Raw genomic sequence first — 24918 nt, forward strand, 5'->3', positions numbered from 1 at the left:
ACAGAAGTGAAGTGGTATGTTGTACTTCAAACTTCCTCCAACAGATGATGGTACAGAGTTTGTCCACTAGGCTAACATTTTACAAGTAACAACCAGTTTTGTTAGTAGCATTAAGTGATCTGTGTCACGATTTTGTAATGGAGCAATGAACAAATATCAAATTTTGCTTTAAACTGAGAAAATCTGCAACGGAAACGTATGAAATGTTAAAAACTGTTTATCGTGATGAAACCTTAAGTCATACCAGTGTATTTGAATGGTATAAGAAGTTCAAAGACCAATGTGAGGATCTCTGTCCTCATTTCAAAGACCTCTTGAAATGATGGCAGAGTTGCAAAGGTTTAGGAAATTGTGGCAAAAGATTGTCATTTGACCCTCAGAACAATGGCTGTGCAAAAGATCTGTGCAAAATCTATGCTGCATAGCCTCATGGAGGAGCAGAAGCAATGAAGAGTATCATCATGCAAAGACTTGTCAAGATAATCCTAATTTCCTTGACTGTATTGTCACTGGAGAATAGTGTTGAATGTTTCAGTATGACCCAGAGACAAAGCATCAGAGCATGCAGTGGACCAAAATCATCACCAAGGCCTGAAACGTTTCGTTTACAGAAGTTCAGGATCAAGATGATGCTGAATATATTTTTTGACAAACAGTGTGGTTCACAAGGAATTTATACTTGAAGGGAAGAGAGTCAATGCTGTGTTCTGTGTACAGATGCTTCAAAGATTATTGAAGTGTATTTCCTGGATAAGGCTGCAATATCGAGGGGAAAAGGCAGCTAGTCCTTGTTGCACGACATTGCCCTTGCCCATTCACACTTGTTTTGAAGACTTCTGATGAAACATGGCATTGTACAGATCAATCATCCACTCTACTCTCCCAATCTAGCACCAGCAGACTTCTTCCTCTTTCTTAAGGTGGAAACTGCCTTCAAAGGAAAGAGATTTCAGAATGTTGAGAACATAAAGAAATTCATAACCACTGAACTGAACATCATCTCTTTGGAAGCCTTCACTGACAAACTTTTAGAACAGTGTAATAACTTCAATCAGGTGGTGATTACTTTGAATAAAAATAAAACCATTTTTGAGCTCCTTCACTTTGTGTTCTTTTTATTACACCAGTCTGGGAACTTTATTGCCACACTTCATATTCATAAATAATTTATTTCTTGGAATTTGTGGATAAAAGTATCATGCTCATAGTAAAAGAATGTGAACTGAATGAGCAGGTGATGTATGCATACTGTTCTATTTTCATATCTTTAGCACTTCATGCAGCTGCTATTCAAGGGAATACAAGTACTATAGAGCTGTTGTTGGAATTAGGAATTCTTATAGATGTTATAGATAAATCTGGCATGACTCCGTTTATGCAAGCCTGTGAAATGGGAAGAGCTAAAGCAGCTCAGCTGTTGTTAGAAAGAGGTGCAGCCATAGGCAGTAAAGATGTTAATGGGTGCACTTGTATTCATTGGTAAGTTTTAAATGATCATGCCCTCTTCATCCTTTTTCTGTTTTTTGTTTTTTACATAATGTATACACTGTTATGACTGTTTCATCCTTTTCTGTTATCTGTTTTTTGCATAATGTACATTTACACAGATGCTATATTTTGTCATTGAATCGGTCAAAATTTTTAATCAAATCTGAACCACTAATTATGTGGCTGATGTAATGAGTAGGTTAACTTCATGCAGCTGTAACATCTGTAACTTAAATTTTTAATACTTGAAATCAGTGAAGTCAGTTTATTTTACTGGTCAAATATCCCTGACTTTCCCATATATTTTAAAATAATAATTCGTTTTTCATGTGTCAGATTTTGCTTCCCAACGAAGAATTACTGAGAGGATGGCATGATATTGCATTATTTTATTTTTTTTTTCACAGGTTTTATTTGACTTATTATTTTATTTTATTTATTTATTTTTTTGGCTGATGCGAAAAGTTCACTTCCTTCTTTAAAGTTCACTTTAAAAATGTGGAAGATGCTGTTACAAATTCTACAGGTAGAATTTGTAATAATCCGAAAGAATCTGCTTTCTCTATGAAGATTTCAAATTTCTTGATGTGGATGGAGCAGTGTGTGCAGAAGTTATTTGCACAATGAACAAAATAATGACTCATTTTTCAGATTGCACAGCCACAAACCCTTCTGATTTATTTCTCATTATGTTTCCAGATAGTGTAATTGCTAAATGAAGAAAAATAAATTGGCAAATGTTGTCACTTTTTACTTTTGAATAGGTCCTTTCTTTCAAGATCAGTTATGTGAACAACTGAAGAACTGTAACTTCACTGTTTCATTTGAAGAAAGTCTCAATGAAGTGCATTAAAAGGACAAATGGATATTATTGTATGATATTGGAATAATATTTCAAATATTTCTACAAGGTACTTAATATATTTTTTGGACCATTCCACAGCTTTGGACTAGTTTGATTATTTCCATTCTACATTTATTGTCTTTCATTAACAAAAGTAATATACAGGGTGTCTCAAAAATATTGGTACAAACGTTTAGGGGAGGTAGGTAACATCTAAAGGAATGTGAATCGTATAGGAACCCATAACCGGAAACGTCGCCGTAAGTCGGTAGATGGCGCGGTAGTCGCCGCACGAAGAGCATGCATCGATATACGAATTGTGAGCTGGCAGACATGTACATAGTGTATGGATTAGCAGAGGGAAATGGATGAGCCGCTCATCGAATTTATGGAGAACACTTCCCAGATGGACATGTACCGGACCACTGTTTGTTTGCGCGTGTGCATCAAAATTTGTGCAATTATGGGTCATTTAGAGGTAACAGGAGTAGTGCGGGCAGACCACATTCGACGCGAACTCCTGCCATGGAAGAAAGTGTGTTGAATGCCGTCCAGAATAATCCTACTACCAGCACACGTGCTGTTGCCTCTGCCTTAGGAGTGTCTCGTTGCAGTGTACAGCGTGTCTGGCACGACAATTCCTTACACAACTTTCATCTCCAAGGCGCCTCCGTAGCCAGATGGGAAGGAGCAGCAGCGCATAGCACACGCTTCTTGATTAGACCGGGGTTCGAGCCCGTCACCACCAAATACGGAGGATGCGGAAAGGTCAGGGAATGACCACCCTATATCCCGGAGCAATATGGCCTTAGTTGCTAATGCTCCTAAAAACCAAACAACAAACAACAAACAAAACAACTTTCATCTCCAAAGGGTTCAGTTACTGCTCCCCCAAGATCATCCTACACGTGTGGCTTTTGTGCAGTGGTTTCTCCAAGAAAGTGTAGGCACCTCCGTAGCCAGGTGGGAAGGAGCAGCAGTGCGCAGCACACACTTCTTGATTAGACCGGGATTCGAGCCCGTCACCACCAAATACAGAGGATGCGGAAAGGTCAGGGAATGACCACCGCATATCCCGGAGCAATATGGCCTTAGTTGCTAATGCTCCTAAAAACCAAATAACAAAGAAACGAGAAAGTGTTCAAGACTTGAATTTTCCAGCCTATGTTTTGGTTGCGGATGAGGCTTATTTCACTCGGGAAGGCTTATTCAATCAGCACAATGCTCATGTGTGGGCTCACGACAACCCACATGGTGTGCGCCCCAATGTGGCACAACATCGCTTCGCAATAAATGTGTGGGCAGGTGGTATGGTCAGTGACTGCTTAGTCGGCCCATACCTGTTACCATCCCGCATGAACTCTGCTAAATATCGGATCTTTCTTGAACAAGTTCTACCAGGGTTACTTGACGATGTTCCAGCAAATGTGAGATGCAACATTTGGTTTCAACATGACGGGGCGCCTGCCCATTATGAAAGGTGTTCATGACCATTTGAACAGGCGTTTTGGGCGTCGATGGATTGGCCGCGGTGGACCCGTTTCTTGGCCCCCACGCTCACCTGATTTATCGAGCCTTGATTTCTTTCTGTGGGGGGGCCCTCAAATCTGTCGTGTATGAATCGCCCGTGGAGACGGAAATGGATCTCGTGGCGAGACTCGTCTGCACTGCGGCTACTGTCAAAGAAACTCTAGGTGTGTTCAACCGTGTCCGCCAATCCATGCTGCGTCGGCGTCACGCATGCATCGTGTCTCATGGTGAAACCTTCGTGCATCTGTTGTAACATCATGAAATGCATCCATCTCGTACTCCATTGTTAATATTATGTCAAATAAATGTTTGCCACTAATTACTGTCTTGTGTTATTTCTGCTTCTTGTGCCTCTTCTGCTACTTTCCCGTGACGTTTCCGGTTATGGGTTCCTATGTGATTCATATTCCTTTAGATGTTACCTACTTCCCCTAAACGTTTGTACCAATATTTTTGAGACACCCTGTAAAGCAATTTAAACAATGAAATTCTTTGTACAGCCCAAATGCGATAAATTCTTGATCAACCTAAAAGCTTGCATTAAAGTGATAAATCTGATATAAATTAACCAGAAATGTTTGAAACAGATACTTGGTTACTTTACCTAGTTGATGGAGCTTTTAAAAGAGTGCTGGCTAAAAGTGAGTGGCAGGTACCAAAATTTCTCTGATATTTATATTTCCTATTTAAGACTTTCCATCAAGGGGATCAGACTTTAAATATCATTCTGGTTTCTCAAGTTTTGTGAAATCAAATTGGAAAATTGGAAAGTTGGAAAATTCTAGTATGTGTGAGCATTGGAAATGATACATCATATAAAAAATATGTAGAAGGCAAAGCCTAGTCCTCCAGCAATAGAAAAGGTCAGGAAAGTGCAGAATGCTCTGAACAATAAACTTGTTACAGAAAAGTTATAATTTTTACATTCAGTCAGTTGCCCTGTAGCTGAAGCCTTTTCAGACTAAATATCAATCAAATAATCCCTTGTTGCCGTTTCTCTATAGAGATCTTTACAAAGCAATCAACAATCAGTTTGTAAATATAGATATTATATCTCATGCTTGCAGTAAGAGCTTATTACTGTGGACATGATAAATTTAAATAATTTCAAGCTGGTTCACCATCATAACATTGATTTTGGAATTTCTGTACATCTGAAGCTTGAGTAAGGAAGAAATGCTTGTTTTAAAGAAAGAATATGGAGAGTTTTTGAAAACTATATTTAAAATGTATTCAGCAGCATAATATAGTGAAATGGGCTACATGCATTTCACTTCATATTATGTTCAGCTTATCAGTGAAGGTTTCTTGAGTATCTGTAGCATTGGGATATTTCATAGAGAAACATTGTCTCCAGGAGTTGCAGAGCTAGTAAAACATAATTTAAAATGGAGGAGGGGGTTGAAGAACATAATGGTGAGGGTAGGGATAAATTGGTTATCTCTTCTTAATTTAACTATCCATTAAGTAACCATTTCAGTGGTCTTTGCCATCTTCTTCCATGATAAAAATATATAAATTTAATGATAAAATTATGAACTCTGTTATTGTTGATTGGAACTGACTGGTGGTTTCTTCCCGTAAATTCTAACTGAGGCTGCTGAGTGGGGCAGAATAACTGTTGTGAGTTGGTTTCCTCTAATTTCAAACATGGAGTCATGGATACCCTGCCAGTGTTCCTGTTGATGGTTTTGCTGTAATTATTCAGCAAAACCATCACCAGTCAGCAGACAATGTCCAATGGAAAACATGGTTTAAACACTCTCTCTCCTTACTCTGAGAATTGTTCATGGTAAAGTATCTGCTGCTGTGATGGCTTGCAAACTTTAGAAATTACTAAAATGGATGGATACCCTGCCTGAAGCAGAAAGAGATACTTCAGGTAAAGGAAAGGAAGGAAACTATATATAAAGCAAATACAGATAAAGATGAACATAAGAAAGCAGCAAGAGAATTAGTTTATGAAAATGAAGATAAGACAATTGATTGCACAAAAGAAGAAATTCAGTCATTGGATGATGCCGCTTTTCAGTTGAATAAAAATCATAGTAATTGTTGTTTATAGTGTAAATATTGCATGATATGCAATGCATATTTCTATATATAAAAATAAAAAATAAAAATAAAAAAAGCAACTGGGGAATATTTTTTCCCCATAAGACTTTAGGGAGGGCATTCCTTCTTTTATGCCAGCAATTTAAACAATGAAATTTTTTGAAGAGAATGTAAAGGTAATGAAAAAGTAATGAATTTCTGTTTTCAAAGGTTACAAATAGTGTAAATTTATCAAATATCGATAAGTTGCACTATTTACAAAAGGAAATTCAGTAATGATGTGGCCAAAGTGACAGAACACTACTGCAAGAAAAGTAGTCACAAATGGTGTAATTAATGGTAGATTGACATAATGTAGCAAGAAAATTGATTCCTGAGAGAGTATTATGGACAAGTTGACAGTCCAACTAAGACTTAAAAACAAGCTGAAATGGTTGCATTTCAGCTTGTTTCTGACAGCTGTTTAGCAACTAATGACAAACAGAAAACCCAAATTTATTTCAGGAATGAAGCAAAATCTAAACATTACTTGCTGTGAGACCAGGAAGGGCTATAATTTTATATTTATAATATTAAATATTTATGTGGCATGTATGACACTGTGCCATGGATGTGTAGCATTAGCTCATACCTTTAGTCAAATTCTCTTTATTATATTGATGTATACAGGGTGTCTCAAAAATATTGGTAAAAACGTTTAGGGGAGGTAGGTAACATCTAAAGGAATGTGAATCGCATAGGAACCCATAACCGGAAATGTAACTGTAAGTCGGTACATGGCGCTGTTCATCAGTTCGTGAGAGGAAAAAATTTCTGGTTTACTCATTCAAGCAGTAGTCGCCGCACGAAGAGCATGCATTGATATACGAACTGTGAGCTGGCAGACATGCACCTAGTGTATGGATTAGCAGAGGGCAATGGACGAGCCACTCAATGAATTTATGGAGAATGCTTCCCAAACAGACAGACATGTACTGGACCACCGTTTGTTTGCGTGTGTGCATCAAAATTTGTGCGATTATGGGTCATTTAGAGGTAACAGGAGTAGTGCGGGCAGACCACGTTCAACGCGAACTCTCGCCATGGAAGAAAGTGTGTTGAATGCCGTCCAGAATAATCCTACTACCAGCACACGTGCCGTTGCCTCTGTCTTAGGAGTGTCTCATTGCAGTGTACAGCGTGTTTGGCACGACGATTCTTTACACCCCTTTCATATCCAAAGGGTTCAGTTACTGCTTCCCCAAGATCATCCTGCACATGTGGCTTTTGCGCAGTGGTTTCTCCAAGAAAGTGTTCAAGACTTGAATTTTCCAGCCTATGTTTTGGTCACGGATGAGGCTTATTTCACTCGGGAAGGCTTATTCAATTAGCACAATGTTCATGTGTGGGCTCACGACAACTCACACGGTGTGCGCCCCCACGCTGCGCACAACATCGCTTCGCAATAAATGTGTGAGCAGGTATGGTCGGTGACTGCTTAGTCGACCCATACTTGTTACCATCCCCCATGAACTCCGCTAAATATCGGATCTTTCTTGAACAAGTTCTACCAGGGTTACTTGACGATGTTTCAGCAAATGTGAGACGCAACATTTGGTTTCAACATGACTGGGCGCCTGCCCATTATGGAAGGTGTGTTCGTAACCATTTGAACAGGCATTTTGGGCATCGATGGATTGGCCGTGGTGGACCCGTTGCCTGCCCCCACGCTCACCTGATTTATCGAGCCTTGATTTCTTTCTGTGGGGGGGCCCCTCAAATCTATCGTGTATGGATCGCCTGTGGAGACAGAAATGGATCTCGTGGCGAGACTCATCTGCGCTGCTGCTACAGTCAAAGAAACTCCAGGTGTGTTCGACCGTGTCCACCAATCCATGCTGCGTCGGTGTCACGCATGCATCGCATCTCATGGTGGAACCTTCGAGCATCTGTTGTAACATCATGAAATGCATCCATCTCATACTCCATTGTTAATATTATGTCAAATAAATGTTTGCCACTGATTACTGTCTTGTGTCATTTCTGCTTTTTGTGCCTCTGCTACTACTTTCCCGTGACGTTTCCGGTTATGGGTTCCTATGCGATTCACATTCCTTTAGATGTTACCTACCTCCCCTAAATGTTTGTACCAATATTTTTGAGACACCCTGTATAATGAAGGAAGGAATATAATGAATATATATTCCTTTCTTTTCCTAATTTTTCTCCTTATCAGTCAACTGAGTTATCTAATGCTTGAATAATATACATATATTTATATTAATAGAAAAATTATATTTCTATTAATTTAAGGGCAGCTATGGGAGGACATGCTTATATTTGTCAAATTCTACTACAGTATGGATGTTCTGCTGATACTCAAGATTCTTTTGGGTAAGATATATCACTTTAAAAATTTTATCTACATATCAGTATTTTGAAGTTTTCATTTTTCATCAGATGTAAGGAAAGACATGCTCAAAGAATTGAAAATTGTATAGCATCTAAAACTTTTGTAAACAAGATGTAGCTTAAAAAAGCTCATTATGGTAAAAATAAATGTAATTTACGTGTTTCATTATTTTATGTTTTGTTTATACTCTGGCATGATCACTAGGTCAGATGAGTTTACAACTAATTATTTTGATAATGAATACAGTTGCACTGTATTTAGCATTTTCCTGGGATTGAACCATGATCAACTCAAATGTGTGTGCTATTATGGTCCTGTTTTGACCACTCAGCTACGTCAGACCTTATATGCTGAGTTATTGAAATTTATTGGCACTATTGAATGAGCATATTTTATGCAAATGGTTGGTTATCCAGTATTGTAGAGGGTAGTGTGGTAAAACATAAATATATGAAGCTGCAGAAAACAGAGGTACCATTTACAATCACTAGGTCAGACCCTAGCAAATTTGAACAGGGGAGAGATGCTGTAGGGCAGGATTTAACATATTAGAGTTTTAGAGCATTTGAGAGCATTTGAGCATTCTGAACAGCACTGTCTCTAATGTCATATGCAAATAGAAGGAAACTGGTAATAGTGCTAAAATTTAACATTGATGAGGGAACCATGTATTTTTTAACATCATAATAATTGTCTGTGTTGTTGAAATGAGGAAGTTAAAATAGCAGTTGTCCATGCATGTTCTGTATGCAGAGTGTTGCATCATTGGGTTCTGTAGACAAGCCAGTTATTAATTACTGGAATAAGTTGCTTAGGATGGCTGAGATTGGCAGCTTATGAAAATTTTAAGTTCTGCTGGATAGGTATCCACATCAAGAGGGAGTCAGATAGGGTATTTTATTTTATTAGTTATTTTTATTTTATTTTATTTTATTTTGCTAGCTGTTGTAGCAAAATCATTGGGCTTCCTTGTACTATCTTGCTAATACTAATACTATATATGGTAATAAAATACAACTAACTCCTTGACTTAGGGTAGCCTTAGCATTGCCCACTACATACAGAATACTTAAATTTCCTTCAGTTACAACTAACAGAGTAATGGCAAGAAGATTATTCACTAGCTAATCTAGAAGCCTCCTAATGCATTAGTAGTAGGAGATGCTGAGATAGTAGGGAAGCAAGAGATCTAAAACTAATTTTTGCCCCTTTGCCTATAAATCAAAGAGTTATAAAAAAATCTGTGTACTATTTTTTGTTTTCATATAACAAGTTTATGTATTTTACAGTTACAGTTAGTTGTGAGGATAGGCTGTTATATTTATCCATGGTATCACAATTTAAGTTGTATAGATTAAATGTGAACAGTGTTTGCCAATTAAGTATTACAGCTGAATTTTTTGCCAACCTCATAACCTATCACTGATAAGCTATGGAAATAGTCCTAACTTATCCTGACATGCCTATAAAATGCAGTGTGCAGTGATTTTTTAAAATTTTTTTCTTTATCAGGAAGAAAAGTGGTTTTGTCAGGGTGTGTGGACTTCATGACCATAGGCTAAAGTTTAACTTAAAACTAAACAACAAATTTTTTGTGGAGGTAGCAGTAATTGAATATGTGAATTCTTCCTTCTGACAACAAGCTAATGCAAATATGCTAACTACAGATAAAAATTATACCACTCCTACTGTAAGATACTTTATAGAGTTATTGGATAAACAAAGAATAAATTTCACAGATGCAAGGCTAGAAATGACGATTTAAGAATACCTTAATATTAAAGCTATTTGGGCTGCCATAGTTGAGTGGTCAGGTGCATTGGTACAGAAATATGCATGTGTAAGTGACATTTGTTCAGACTCACATTAATGTTAAATATGGTTAAATATGGTATTGTATTCTCCATCTGGTGAACTCTTTATGTGGTTGTCCCAGAGTATAAACAAAAAATTAATTTTATTTTGCTTGCAAATTTTGCTTTGTTTTGATAATTCTTGTTCACTTCATCATATACATCAAACTTGGAAAAATAAGTTTTCCATCTTATCTATTTTCAGGAAAACAGCATTACATTATGCAAGCTTCAAAGGTTATATTAATTGTATGTCTGTTCTCTTGGAGAATGGAGCCAATCCATATGTTCCTGATAATGAGGTGAGTAGTAAATTAAATTGGACCAATTTAGATTCTGTTTTTCTGACTGATATTGATTTTCTTTCTCCCTTAAATTTTTATTTTATATCTACTAGGGTAATTCAAAAAATAAGTTACACTTACCACTGTAGCCCAAGAGACATTTATTGAGGTATGTAATATTATGCGATAGAAAGCACATGCCTTGCACTACTTTTCCACATAGTCACCGAGTTGGTGTAAATACTTCTCGGAACGTGTGACTAAACGTTCAATTCCCTGATGATAAAAATCCACTCCTTGGTCATTCAGCCACCTTCAAACTGCTGTTTGCACCTGCTCATTGTTTGCAAATCGTTGTCTCCCTAGATATTCTTTCAGTTTGCCGAAGATAGTCACAAAGTGAAAGATTGGGACTGTACGGCGGATATTGCCGTACAATTCTGTGCAACCACTTTCAAATTGCTGGCACCACTTCACTATGGCTGGACGCAACATTGCATTTTCCCCATACACCGCCGTTATTTCACAATGAATCTTGCAACAATTCAGATATTTCACCTACAAAAATCGTACTATCCTGCGTACCTCAAACTTGGAGTAACATTCTGGCTGACGTGCCATTATGAATGCTTGCTCCTACACAACTGTTACCGTGATGTCAACGAAACTCACCTACCGGGGGGGGGGGGGGGGGCGCAATATGAACTCCGTTCTGTGCAGGTGGCACATTTGTTGCGCAATTATACCAAGAGATGGCAGCAGGTGTAACTTATTTTTTGAAATCCCCTCGTATAATATGAAAATACATGGTGTCCACAAATGATTACCCCGATTACATTTTGTTACAAAAATTTTATTACTATTGGGAGGTTAACAAAATTTAACCAAATTGTACGCTAATATTAAAAGTTTTTATCAATACATCAATATGATGATGTATTGATTAAACTGCTGTTGCCGCTAGTAGCACTGTTGCATCTATTCATTCAAGATGCTGTCTGTACAAGAGAAAGCTCAGTGTGTTGTTTGGTTAGCTGAAACAAAATCTCCTGGGACTGTGCAGAGAATGTTTAGAACCAAGTATAGTAGAAATCCTCCAGATGTAAAGCTTATTAATTAAATCGTGGATGGAAAAGTTTTTGGCAACCGGGTCAGTTAAGAAATGGAAAAGAATTAGCAGACCGTCTGTTTCCGAAGAAACAGTGGGTGCAATTCAAGATGCTTTTACGCGATCACCTAGTAAACCCGTGTGACAAGCTTCACAGCAGTTACAAGTACCAAAGTCTACTGTGCACAAAGTATTATGGAAACATCTAAAGCTATATGCCTACAAAGTTCAGATACTTTAACAGTTGACACCAAACGATCATCATAAATGTGAGGAATTTGCTAACCTCGTATTGAATAAAATTGACGAGGATAATTAGTTTTTGCAGCAGAACGTTTGTTTTTCGGATGAGGCTTCATTTCATGTTAGTTATGTAGTCAATAGACACAATGTGCATATTAAGGGAACAGAAAATCCACAGGTGGTAAGAGAGCATATTCGTAACAGGGCCAAATTCAATGTGTGGTGTGCCCTATTACATGATTACATTATTGGACCTTTCTTCTTCCACGAAAACATGATTAGTGTGAACATGTTTTTAGACATGCTCATTAATTACGCTATACCCCAATTGGAACAGAAGCAGCCTACTGCTATCTTTCAGCTGGATGGAGCACTCACTCATTGGGCTCAAATTGTTCATGACACTTTGGATAAGACATTTCCAAACCGTTGTATGGGCAGGGATGGACCGATTTTGCGGCCTCCAAGGCCACCAGACATAAATCCATTGGATTTCTTTCTTTGGGGATATGTTAAAGACTTGGTGTAATGGACAGCTGTTCCAGATGTTGAAACATTACGAGAGGAGATTACACTTGCAGTCGAATGCACCACCCCACAGATGTTAGAAAATGTATAGAGGGAGGGAGGGAGGGAGAGAGAGAGATTGAATATCGCCTTGATATTCTACATGCCACAAGAGGCACTCATGTTGAAGTTCTTTAAAGTCCTTATGTATTGATAAAAACATTTAATATTATGTTAGTTATGTAGTCAATAGACACAATGTGCATATTACGGGATCAGAAAATCCACAGGTGATAAGAAAGCATATTCGTAACAGGGCCAAAATCAATGTGTGGTGTGCCCTATTACATGATTACATTATTGGACCTTTCTTCTTCCACGAAAACATGATTAGTGCCAACTTGGGAAGCATTCAAGGAATTAATCGTGGATGCTACTAAATGTTTCATATCTATTAAGAAATATTGTTCAAGGTTTAGGCCTAAATGATTATCTAATGAACTAATGAGACTCGTAACAGAGAAGAAAAATGCATGGGATGCATATAAATTATCAAGCGACTCAGAAGCCTATGGCAGATATAAGCTAGTCTGTAATCAGGTCACAAAGGAGGTTAGGCAGGCGAAGGCAGATTACAAGAAATCCTTGGCAAAAGATGCTAAGAAAAACAGCAAGGATTTCTTTACTTATATAAACTCTTAAAGGAAGGGAATGAATCTGATTTGTCCACTTGACATCGATGGTTCGACTGTTGATGATCCTGCTCAGATAGCAAACAAACTGAATGAGCATTCTGCATCTACATTCACACATGAGGAATTATTAAGGTTTGAAAATGGCAGAAGGTTATCAAATTGTAGCAGGATACTTAATGATTTTGTAATAACTGAGAGCAAAGTGGAGGAGAAATTGTTGAAGTTAAACATAAGAAAAGCACCTGGGGTGGATGGGATCTATCCAGTTATATTAGAGGAGGCGGCAAAGCAACTAAGCAAACCCTTAGCCATAATTATGAGAGCATCCTTGGACTCAGTGGAGGTTCCCACGGACTGGAGATGTGCAAATGTATCCCCAATTCACAAAGGGGGATCGAAGGGTGACACGAGTAATTACAGCCCAGTTAGTTTAACTTCTGTTCTGGGTAAAATAATGGAGTCACTGGTTAAAGATGCATTGCATGATCATCTAGACAAGACTGCAGCAATAATTCCGACACAGCATGGGTTTGTTAAGGGAAAGTCTTGTCTGACAAATTTGATAGGATATTATGATGTGGTTACAAAGGAACTGGATGCAAAAAATAATTTTGATATCATATATTTGGATTTCAGGAAAGCTTTTGACACTGTTGCGCATCGAAGACTATTGTACAAATTGGAGCAGAATGGTATTAAGGGTAAGTTGCTACAATGGATAAAAGGATTGTTAAGTGGGAGAAGACAGAGGGTGGTAATCAATGGGTGCTGCTCTTCTTGGACTAATGTTATCAGTGGAGTCCCACAGGGTTCGGTGTTGGGTCCACTGTTGTTTTTTATATTTATCAATGATATTGATGAAGGTATATCAGGCTTAGTGTCGAAGTTTGCAGATGATACAAAGGTTGGCAGGGTTGTTAATGACAGTAATGGCAGTGTGCTACTGCAACAGGATCTAGATAATTTGGGCAGATGGGCTAAGAAGTGGCAACTGAAGTTTAACCTTGACAAATACAAAATACTGCATATAGGTAGAAGTAACCCCAGAGAAACATACCAACTGTGTGGTACTACACTTAAGGTGGTAGAAAATGAAAAAGACCTGGGAGTAATTGTGCAGTCAGATATGAAGTTTTCTGAGCAATGCAGACAGGCTGCCAGGGCAGGTCATGGAGTTTTGTCAATGATATATAGGAATTTTGCTAGCAGGGAGAAGGAGGTGATTGTCCCTCTGTATAAGGCAATGGTCAGGCCACGCCTTGAGTACTGCGTACAGGTCTGGAGCCTCATTTTAGGAAGAATGTAGATTTACTTGAGCGTGTACAGAGAAGGGCAACAAAATTGGTGAGGGGAATGAAGAGATCCTCTTACCAAGAGAGGCATAAGTTCTGCAAATTGCAGTGGCTGGAGACTAGGCACCTGTGCGGTGATCTGATTGAGGTGTATAAGGCCTTGAATGGGTTGAGCACGCTGAATTCTGATGGGATCCTTCCACTTGTTCAGATTACGAACCTAACGGGGCATAAAATCAAATTAAGAAAAGACAGATGTAGAATAGATGTGCGGAAATTTGCCTTTAGTCAGCGGGTGGTTAATTGCTGGAACAAACTTCCATCTGTCGTAGGAACTGGACAGGCATTTGGAGGGAATGGTGTGTTTTTTTTTTTTTTTTTTTTTTTTGGCTGATGCTGCATAAGCTCATACACTTGCTTTCTTGCATCACATGGCACTACTACTACTATTAGCGTACAATTTGGTTAAATTTTGTTAACCTCCCAATAGTAATAAAATTTTTGTAACAAAATGTAATCAGGGTAATCATTTGTGGACACCCTGTATATTACATTTGGTCATTGCTTATGTGTATCACCTCAGTTAATACGAGAAATTTTGCTTTACGTGAAAACGTAATAAAATAAGTAGAATGGTTTGAGACATTTGCATACAGACAATTGTCAGTGTTTATATTTATTCAGTTTCAATTAAATTATTCTTCATGATAGTATAATGAGTGTGACACTCCCTTGTGGAAGGCAAGGCTTAGAATTCACTAGCAACTGGAGGAATTCTTAAAGGTCTTTTCAGTTGAGGAAGGTCTTTTTCAGAATGTGTGCATAATCGATGGCTGTATTTACAAACAACTGCAACCAATTTACTTTCATTTGTATGGTTTGTTTTTGGCATCAATTAGATCATAAGGTACCACTTCACATATCTTTGTTAGCATTAGCATTAGTAGAGGCATATGATGCAAGAAAGCAAGCTTATATAGCATCAGCCAAAAAAAAAAAAAAAAGACCTTCCCATTTCAGAGAGTGGTGTTTCCCACTTTTAGTTATCATAGGCATTTTCAGTTGATGTAACATATAAATCATTTTCAGTTGATGTAACACAACGTTGTGTTTATTATGTGTGGAAGTTTGCCTTTAGCCAGCGTGTGGTTGATTGCTGGAACAAAATTCTATCTGTCATTGTAGAGTTGACAGCTTAAATAAATTCAAGGCAAAACTAGACAAACATTTGGACCGAATGGATAGGTGGAATGGGAAGGGGTTTTTTTTTGGCTGATGCTATGTAAGCTTGTTTTCTTGGATCATATGCCTCTACTAATGCTAATGCTAACAAAGATATGTGAAGTGGTACCTATGATCTAATTGATGCACCAAAAACAAACCTTACAAATGAAAGTAAATTGGTTGTAGTTGTTTGTAAATACAGACATTGATCGTGCACACATTGACAACTGGCATTGTTACTATGCTAGTTTATCCTATAAAGCGACAGTTATATGAACTCTTAGAGTGTAGTTTTTTTATTATGTTTAAAATTTACTGTAGTATTTTAAATGATTCATTTGATTTGACTTTTTGAAAATTTTCCTCTCTCTTTTTCTGTCTATCTACCAGTATACAGAAATACTGGGAGGGAGGGAGCAGTGTAATGACCACAGCATGATACTTTACCTCATCATCAGATTGAAAATTCCTAGTTTCAGACATTCTGAGATTTGCACAAATGTTCTTCATTTAATTTAAACTGCAATGTCAGTTTGAACAAAGTTTTATTCAGGTTTATCATGCCACCGCATATCCTGGAGCAATATGGCCTAAGTTGCTAATGCTCCTAAAAACCAAATAACAAACAACAACAAACAACAAAAACGTTTATCATGCCAAAAAAAAAATTCATCTCTTTTCGTCAAAATTGATTAGAACTTTTATGTTTTCAAAAGAAATATTTTTCATAGCAGGTTGTTTAGCTGTTGCACTTTTTTTTTTTTTTTTCCAGAATACTTTGATTGTGGGAGGGGGAGAAATTTCTTATATGGAGTTATTGGTATGTTATTTAGAGTTTTCTTTTGTGCATACCTTTTAGTTTATATCATGATTTATTTTTTAGGGGAAGAGTCCTCTTCATTGGGCTTGTACCAAAGAAAACCTAGATGCCGTAAAGTTGCTGTGCGAATATGATGCTTTTGTCAATTCCATATCCACTGGAGATGAATGGTATATTTTCTCTCATGACATTAAAAAAGAAATTAGGATAATAATACTAAGCCAGAAGGGATGCCTGTGTGTTATTGATGCAAAGAGTGTGAGAAGATTAAGCACAAATTCAGCATTCTGATAGGTGAATATGATAGCTTGAAGAACAGAGTTTATGCCTTTGAAGGAATTAAAATGAGGGATCCATCAAGCATTCAACTGCCTAATGCAGTGCTTGAATTTATACTCGTGCATCAGGCAACACAGCGGAATCCCCAATGGCAGAATGTGCTGGTCTCACAGGAAGCTATTCTCAGTAACTCTTTTGCCAGGGAAATGGGAAATATATTGTACAAAAAAGGATAGGTGGAATAGGACCAGGATATGTCTGCCAGGGGCTAAAGTTAATGATATTATAGAATGGTTTCATATTTTAAGGGCACGAAAGACAATATTGTTGTACATGTTGCTGCTGATGATATTAAGAATAGGAGACTGCAGAAGTTTATTAACAGGTATAGGGAAATGTTCAGAAAAGGCTACAAGTTTGGATTAAATTTGAAAGTGTTTGAAATTTTGCCAAGATGTGACAAGAGATAGTACCTGATGAGAGCCTTGTCAGTCAGTTCAGTCCCGGAGAGATTGTGCAAGCCTCGTTGGATAGAAAATTTCTCAGCATAGTCTGTACATGTAAACAGGCAAGAATATTTTTAGAGATGGGATACACTTAAATAAAGGGTGCAAGGATATTTGCTGATGCTATTGAGGCAGTGTTAGGTGGGTCAGATAATTGCTAGTTTAGCGGGAAATACACAGACTAATAGTTTAACAGCAGCCACTAGCAGAGATGAAATCGATTCTTGTAGTGCTTCTATTGGGACATGCAGCAATATGAAAGCAGAAGTGTGGGGGGGGGAGATTACATTGTGTGCAGGGATAATCCTCATGGAAAAGCAAATATGTTGTCTGTTGTTAGGATTACTGTGATCAAAAATGTGTGCACGTGTACTTGCTTGTTCATTAATGCAGGAGTATAGTAAACAGATTTGATGGATTTGAAGTATTAGGTAAGTTATCACATGCAGACATTGTAGGAATATTAGAAACAAGACAGAGGATGTAGAATTTGAATATGGGGAATACAATATGTACAGAAAGGACAGATAGGGTGGGAGGTGGGGGAGAGTTGTGCACCCAGTTCTTGTGGGCTGTCAGTGTAATATTGGGTCAATTTGGTGTGACATAAGTACCGAGAAAACAAAAATGAGAGTAGGAGTATGTTGCAGGCCAAATGATTGTGATGAATATAATTAACTTCTATACCAGACAAAATAGAGTGGGCCAATAAATCGGAATGTCTTATCATGGGGGATTTTAACTTTGTAGATATTTATAGGAACTTGTGGGTTGGTCATTAACACAGTAGCTAATATTAGGGAAATAAACTTAAACTTCAAGGATATGTCAGGGTAGTGAACTATACAACAGAACTTACTCTAACAATGTACAGTGATGTTAGGTGTTGTTAATAAAATGAGTGAATTTGAACTCCTGGGTAGGACAGCTAATGCTGCCGTAACCAGTAGTTCAGAATAAGGCTAACAGAAATGTGGTGTCACCCAGAAATAGAGGATGATGATTTTCTTTATTGGTATGTATATTGCATTTATGAAGTGTGGGAGTTATATTTATCAAAAGCAGACTGAATGTGATAAAGGCCTTTTCAGATTCAGAAATTACACATTCCAACAGAGAATATATGGTGTGAGGTAATTGAAAGTAAAGGAAAAATGAGAGTTGGGGTATACAACAGACCAGAAGATTGTACAGAGTATGACTAGTGCCTCAATGTGCAGATGGAATGAGTGAGCTGGTGTTATGAATACCATATTATGGGTAATTTCAGTTTGTCCCTTACAGTTTGGAGCATGTGGGAAGAAACTTACCAGGTAGAGACAAAATTTTTGTAAATAAACTAGATGACGATTATTTATATCAGGATATTAGAGAAAATTTTAAAGGTAAGAATATTCTAGACCTGAACATCACCCATGAACCAGATGACATCATAAAGGCTCACAGTACAGCATTCATTAACAAGAAGTGAACACACAGTTGGAAGATAAAGAAAGAGGTTGCAGTTGTTTAAGGTAAAGGCATGGGCTTTAACTTCAGGAAAAGGCCTATGACAGTTAAAGATACTATGTGACATCATGTCAACTGGTCAGTTAACATAGGAAGGGTGAATAAATTACACAGAACAGATAGTCACAGAATCCATGAATGCACATATATATCATTAAGAAAATACAGCAGTGAGGATGATAAGATGGACGAAACAGAGTTGGCCAGTCTAATAGAGCAGAAAAAGATGGCATGAAAAATTACTGAAACCTATAATAGCTCCAGGTTGATCTATAATAGTGCCACAGTAAAGGTTAGGCTGAAAACGACAAATCACTGGCTAAAAGAGGAAAGAGCACAGACATGGAAATTTTTTTTTAAGGGGGGATGAATACAGAGCTGGACCAGTCTAATAGAACAGAAAAAGATAGCACAAGGTCAGAGAGTGATGAAAAGTACTAAAACCTATAATAGCCCCAAGTTGATCTGCAGTAGTATAACAGAGTTATGTAACATTGCAGTGCATCATGGCAGAATTGAACTAATGTTCAGGAGCTGTCATACATAAGATATAACATGTGTCCACGCATACAGAAAAGGTTAAGTGGAAAAGGTTAAGTATTAGAAATCACTAACTAAGTGGGCAAAGGACAAGGAGATTTTCATGTTTGAATACAAAGAAGAAGTGAATCACATTGGATCATTGTATAATGGGTGTGGAAAAGTCTTAAATAACCTAGCAGATGTTCCTGAGGAATTGAACAGGTAGTTCACATCAATCTTTACAGATTAAAGACCCTTCATAGTGAAGAGAGGTTATGTGGGTGAGGCTGAGCAGTATGAAATTACAGGTTGTTTATCAGAAAAAACAGGGACATGGAATTTTTCTGAAAATAAAAATTCCATGCCGGTGTTTTTAAAGAAAAACTTTTGAGCCTAAAGGCAAGTAAGGCTGTTGTAGTTGATTGTGCATACCCTGTAATTTTGAAGGTGGTGGTGAGTATGAATTTTATGAAGGCATCATTTAACCAGGAGAGATTCCATTGGAAGGTAGAAGTACCAGTGTATTGCCAATATATGAGTGATTCTAAGAGCAAAGTGGGTAATTACAGAGCAGTCAGTCTGACTTCAGTGGTATAGAAAATCATGGAGACAGTGATAAAAAAGTGCAGTACAGGGACATTTAGATAGAAATGAAATTTTAAAGGCTACATAGCCTTTTGTTAAGGGAAAATCATGTTTAACTAACCCGGTAAACTATTTTAAGAGTCACTCATGAACTGGATGTAGGAAATAATTTGATATCATTTATTTGGATTTAGCAAAACATTTTACTCTGTCCCTAATATAATGAGAGGTTACTATATAAGCTGGAACATGTTAGGATTACATATAAGATTTTAAGATAGATTACAGGCAGGAGGCAGAGGATTGTAATTAATAGTTACTCTTCTGGTTGGAATATAGATTTTAGAGGTATCTCTCCACCCCCCAAGAGTCTGGGACTACCATTATTTTAAATTTTTCTTAAATAACATGTAAAAAAATCTTGGTAGAATTCATGGATGGTCAAAAAAATGGCAACTATGTTTTAATGTAAAAAAATGCAAGGTGTTGGTGAATAGCAATCCTGGAATAATTTATACACTCTTTTGAGTTGAATTAAAAGCAGTAGAGGAAGAAAAGGATTTGAAAGTTATAATGCGGACAGATACAAAATTCTCTGAAAGTGTAAACAGGCTGCAAGGAAGGCCCATAGTATCCTGCTTGGTGAGATCTGCAAAAGGGGTGCCTATTGAGGAAAAATTTGAACAGTGTTGTATCTGTAAGCTACGGAGTTAGGCAACCATCACCTTCGGGGGACCTGACTAGGATCTATAAGGGTTTTTTTTTTTTTTTTGGTAGTTGTTGGCGCATCGGCATCTGTGGCCATGATACACCTCCCAAGGTTTTTGCAGTACTTTGATCCAAGCCCGAGGCGGGATTCGAACCCGCGACCTTTGGGTTGCCATTCAGGTACTTTACCCACCCGGCTAGCCCGGTCGGCAATCTATAAGGTGCTGAAAAGGGATAGTGATATGAATGAGGATGAAATTTTTACTGTCATAAATGATTCCAGAACTAGGGGCTGTCAATTCAGATTACAGGGAAAGAGTTTTAGACTGGATTGTTGGAAGTTTTTTTTTTTTTTAGCCACACAATTTTAATTTTCCCAAGCCAGCTTCAATTATGCTGGTGGAGAGTTAAGGCTGACAGCTTGAGGAAATTTAGATGTTAGCTGGATAGTTACCTGTGCAGAGGAAAACAGTTTTTTTTTTAATATATATTTATTTATATTTTAATTTTTATTATTGTTTGTTTTATTTATTTATTTATTGGCATTTATTTATTTATTGGTGTAACAAAAGCCTGTGGCTTCCTTGTACTATGTAGCTGATACTAATGCTAGCTGTTGCAGTAAGTTACTGAAGTAGCATCAGTGATACAAACATTATTTATGCACTAATTTTCACTTTCATTTGTTCAGAATAATAGAATACATAATAAAATGTTTGACATTTTATTATGTATTCTATTATTTTGAACATACTTGCCAATTATTACACATATATATTCTTCAGGTGTACGCCACTGGATTGTGCCTTAAGAGAAGACCTCCATGATGTTGCTAATTTTCTCCGACTACAAGGGGGACTCACAGCTAATGAAATTAGAAACATTGCAGCTATAAAAATACAGGTATTTGTACAATGATGGTAAATTACTGATTCAAGTTTTGATTTTTGCTTTCTCATAATCAATTTATACTTTGTAATTTTAAATTATTATTCTATCTTCTCTTTGCTATATATGTGGAGGGTGATATCTTTGTGTTAGGGTTAAAGTAAAATATTGTTAGGATAAGCAATTTGAAGAGGTCTATACACTGTCTTGAAATATGAGTACATTTTATTTTCAGGCTTGGTTTAGAGGTTACAAAGTCAGGAAAAAACTAAACCTCAGGATTATTCCAACCCAGACTCAGGATACCACTAGGTAAAGAAATTGAAATTAATGTGTAATCATATTACAAGTGAATAGTATTGTCAAATAATTAAATTTAGAAAGTTTATTATTTTAATATATTCAGTAATACATTTTCTTCTCTTTTTGTCCCAATGTGGGTGTTTAATACTGGTCATTCTGTAAGCATAATAACTAGAAAGTGATTTATATGATTATGTGTTCAAAAGTGTTTTTTATTTTATTTAGAATAGAACAGATAAATGTAACATTTAAGTGATGTTTTGGGTAGGTATTGCAGGTGTAAACACATAAAATATCTATTCTGTATGTTGGACTATGGGACAACATTTTGAAATCAGTTAAATAATTGAAAAATTGAAAGGTGTTATTATTAGTGTTTTTCTGATTTCAGTTTAGATAACATGATTGGTTTCCAAGAAGATAGGATATCAAAAGATCTCACTTCAAAGGTGAAAGATAATGATCCATTTTGCACAGAAGAAGAGCCTACATCATTACTTCACAGTGACTCTCTCTTAGTGAATAATAAGCTAACTGATTCGGTGCTAAGGAATTGCACTCAGATGAAGCAACATGGTAGCAAGATACCTGTTGCAGTGTGGAGAATGGATTCAAAATCAAAAACTTTAGAAATACCTCAGTCTTATGATTCAAAGTATTGTTTCTTATGCAACAATGCTGTGGAAGATAACATTGCATCCAAGTGTGCACTATTTCTAAAAGAGAAAGCAGCAGTTGTTATACAAAGAGCTTGGAGAAGGTAAGGAACTATTTAATAAGTACTTTCTCTTTAATTTTAGACCTTAGCAATATATAAATATAAAATGGGTTCAATAGAAACCCATTTGGGGCATAACATTTCTTGAATATTACATCATCATACATCAGTAAGGTAGAAAAACAGTATCTTTTAATCATATTATGCATTTTGAGAGTAGGTGATCAGTTGATGCACAGCAATTGATGATGTGCACTAATTAGGATATGCTATAATTTATTATAGCATATCAATATGCCATTACCGTGTTTTTTTTTTTTTGAGTCCAAAGAACTATTTACTCATAGATGTTGATTACAGGATGCAATGTATGGAAAATCATGTTTTTAAAATATTCGTTTGTCCACATGTAGCGAACCCAGTGACAACTGTTTTGTAGAATACAAGGGGTCTTGGACTGTTCCCAGTACAGTTCAGATCTCTTCCTTGTAATTTACATACTTGAGGCTCTCTCCTAACCTTTTGGAAGTAAGTTTCTGGACCATAGTTTCTGCTTGTCACCTGGAGTGAATTTTTCCAAGCAATTTTGGAAGTTTGTAAAAATTAAAAAACTGCTCATCTATTCTTATTACAGCCATCTCTTCATGTACTTCACAAAACTTACCACTTCCATTTGGTTTGATGCAAGAATGTAAAGAATTAAAAACTAAGAACTAGAAACCCCCCTCCCCCAATGTACAGTGGCAGACAAAAAAACTGCAACACTTGTGAAATTTGCAAATATTGTGTTTTGCACTGCATTGTGGGTTGCAGAAATGTTTGAAATGCATTTGTTAGATGGGATATATATCTCTGTGAATGAAATCCAATAAAAAGACTCCACCTGATATACCTAATTGCCATAAATATCTTCCCAAAGGGTAAAATGCATAATTGATGGAAATATGAGAAATCATGCAAATGGCAATCAAGACAATCAAACATACATTTTATTGCATTTACATATAAAAACTCAAATGACAAGTTAACATAATAGTATTATACACTGTAAATCAGCAAAATAAGTCCTCAATATTTTGTTGTTCCTCCTCGAGCTGCAATTACAGCCTTGCAATGATCTGGCATAGAGTTAATCAACTTCTGGATATAAAAGTTGATTAACTCTATGCCAGATTCTGTGATTCCAAATTTTGTGGTACCACACCCTTACAATACTCTCTTGCAACTGAACCTTACTTGTTGGCTTCTTCTGAGCAATTTTAGATGACATTATGTACCAGCAATTTTCAATAGGGTTCAAATGTGGACTGTTGCCAGGCCAGTTCAACACTGTAATGCCAGCATTTCTGAGGTATGACTGCACCTTAAGGGAGAAAAACTAGGAAAAATATTGGTGTAAGTATGTTTTAAGCCTTGTGAGACAAACTCATCATTAAATCTAAATAGCATAAAACTTGCCAATTTTTCTGTGTGGCCTGGTGCTGAGTCCTGTTGAAAAATGCAGTTTTGGATGTCTGTGTGGTGATCCCTAATAACAGGTTTCAGGCATTCCTCCAAGATAGCAGTGTAGGTTTCTGCATTCACCATTCTGTTAATAAACTTAATTTACCCCATCCCTTTGCTTGTTATGCATCCCCAGACCATCTAACCGGCAGGGAACTTTACAGTGAGTGTGTTATGCAGTCAGGATGGTATGCCTCTGATTTTCCTCTTCTGACGTATCGCTTCCCATCCAAGCCATGCAGGTTGAATTTTGATTCGTCAGAAAAGATGACGATGTCTCATTGCTCTTTTGTCCATGAAACTTCTGTTTTAACCCAAGCAAGTCGCTTCTTCCTCATTTGTTGGGTCAACAAAGGCTTCTTCTTCTTGGGCCGATAGGCATGCAGACCACATTCTGAAAGCCATCTTTGGATAGTTCGTGCATTTGTTTCGACACCAGAGACCATCTCAAAGTCCAATTTTAGATCAGGAGCACTAACATGGGGATTATGAAGGCATAGCCATTTCAAATATTGATCTTGGGAAGGCAGAGCACTCTCTTATGGCCTGATCCAGGTCTTTTCTTCACATCACTGGTTTCACACTTCGATTTCAGCCCCCGAGATACTGTTCACTGGTGACAGCCTATTTTATCAGCGAAAATGCATGTAGAAAGCCCTTTGTTTTCTTGATGTCAACTGAACGTATGGAGCCATGCTTACACCTCCTCAAAACAGGATACTAAAGAGCGTATTATACCCTTGCAATGCTGTATTTATAGAAATGGCTGATGCAATACCTTGCAATTACTGAATGATGCAATAGAAGCGTTATCTGACACAATATCTTTGCTTTGTGACAAACAAAATGACTGTAATCAAACAATATCTTATATGTTCCACTACAAATGTTACTGTTTTTAAGATGATGCAGTTTTTTGTCTGCTGCTGTAAAAAGATTTAAATGACATAAGCAATGTCAGAAGACTGCATAGCATAGATGTTCATCACTTGACTCCATGACTGGAAGATATTTATTTTAAATTCCTTTTTTCTTTTTTTTTTTGAAAATTTGGTTGGTAAT

General features: G+C 37.0%; 1 protein-coding gene across 1 annotated transcript in view; it reads left to right on the forward strand.

Moving 5' to 3' along the window:
• LOC150083556 (uncharacterized) overlaps nt 1-24918 on the forward strand; it is a 49357-nt gene that overhangs the window by 12802 nt on the left and 11637 nt on the right. Inside the window, exons 4-10 of the mRNA XM_090378522.1 lie at nt 1272-1479; nt 8210-8290; nt 10368-10464; nt 16399-16505; nt 21230-21347; nt 21568-21644; nt 22027-22395. Of these exons, the coding sequence (XP_090234648.1) occupies nt 1272-1479; nt 8210-8290; nt 10368-10464; nt 16399-16505; nt 21230-21347; nt 21568-21644; nt 22027-22395 (1057 nt within the window). The remainder of the gene's footprint in view (nt 1-1271; nt 1480-8209; nt 8291-10367; nt 10465-16398; nt 16506-21229; nt 21348-21567; nt 21645-22026; nt 22396-24918) is intronic.

Source organism: Mastigoproctus giganteus, chromosome 7, assembly GCF_048544385.1.
Source record: "Mastigoproctus giganteus isolate SK-2022 chromosome 7, ASM4854438v1, whole genome shotgun sequence".
Lineage (NCBI taxonomy): Eukaryota > Metazoa > Arthropoda > Arachnida > Uropygi > Thelyphonidae > Mastigoproctus > Mastigoproctus giganteus.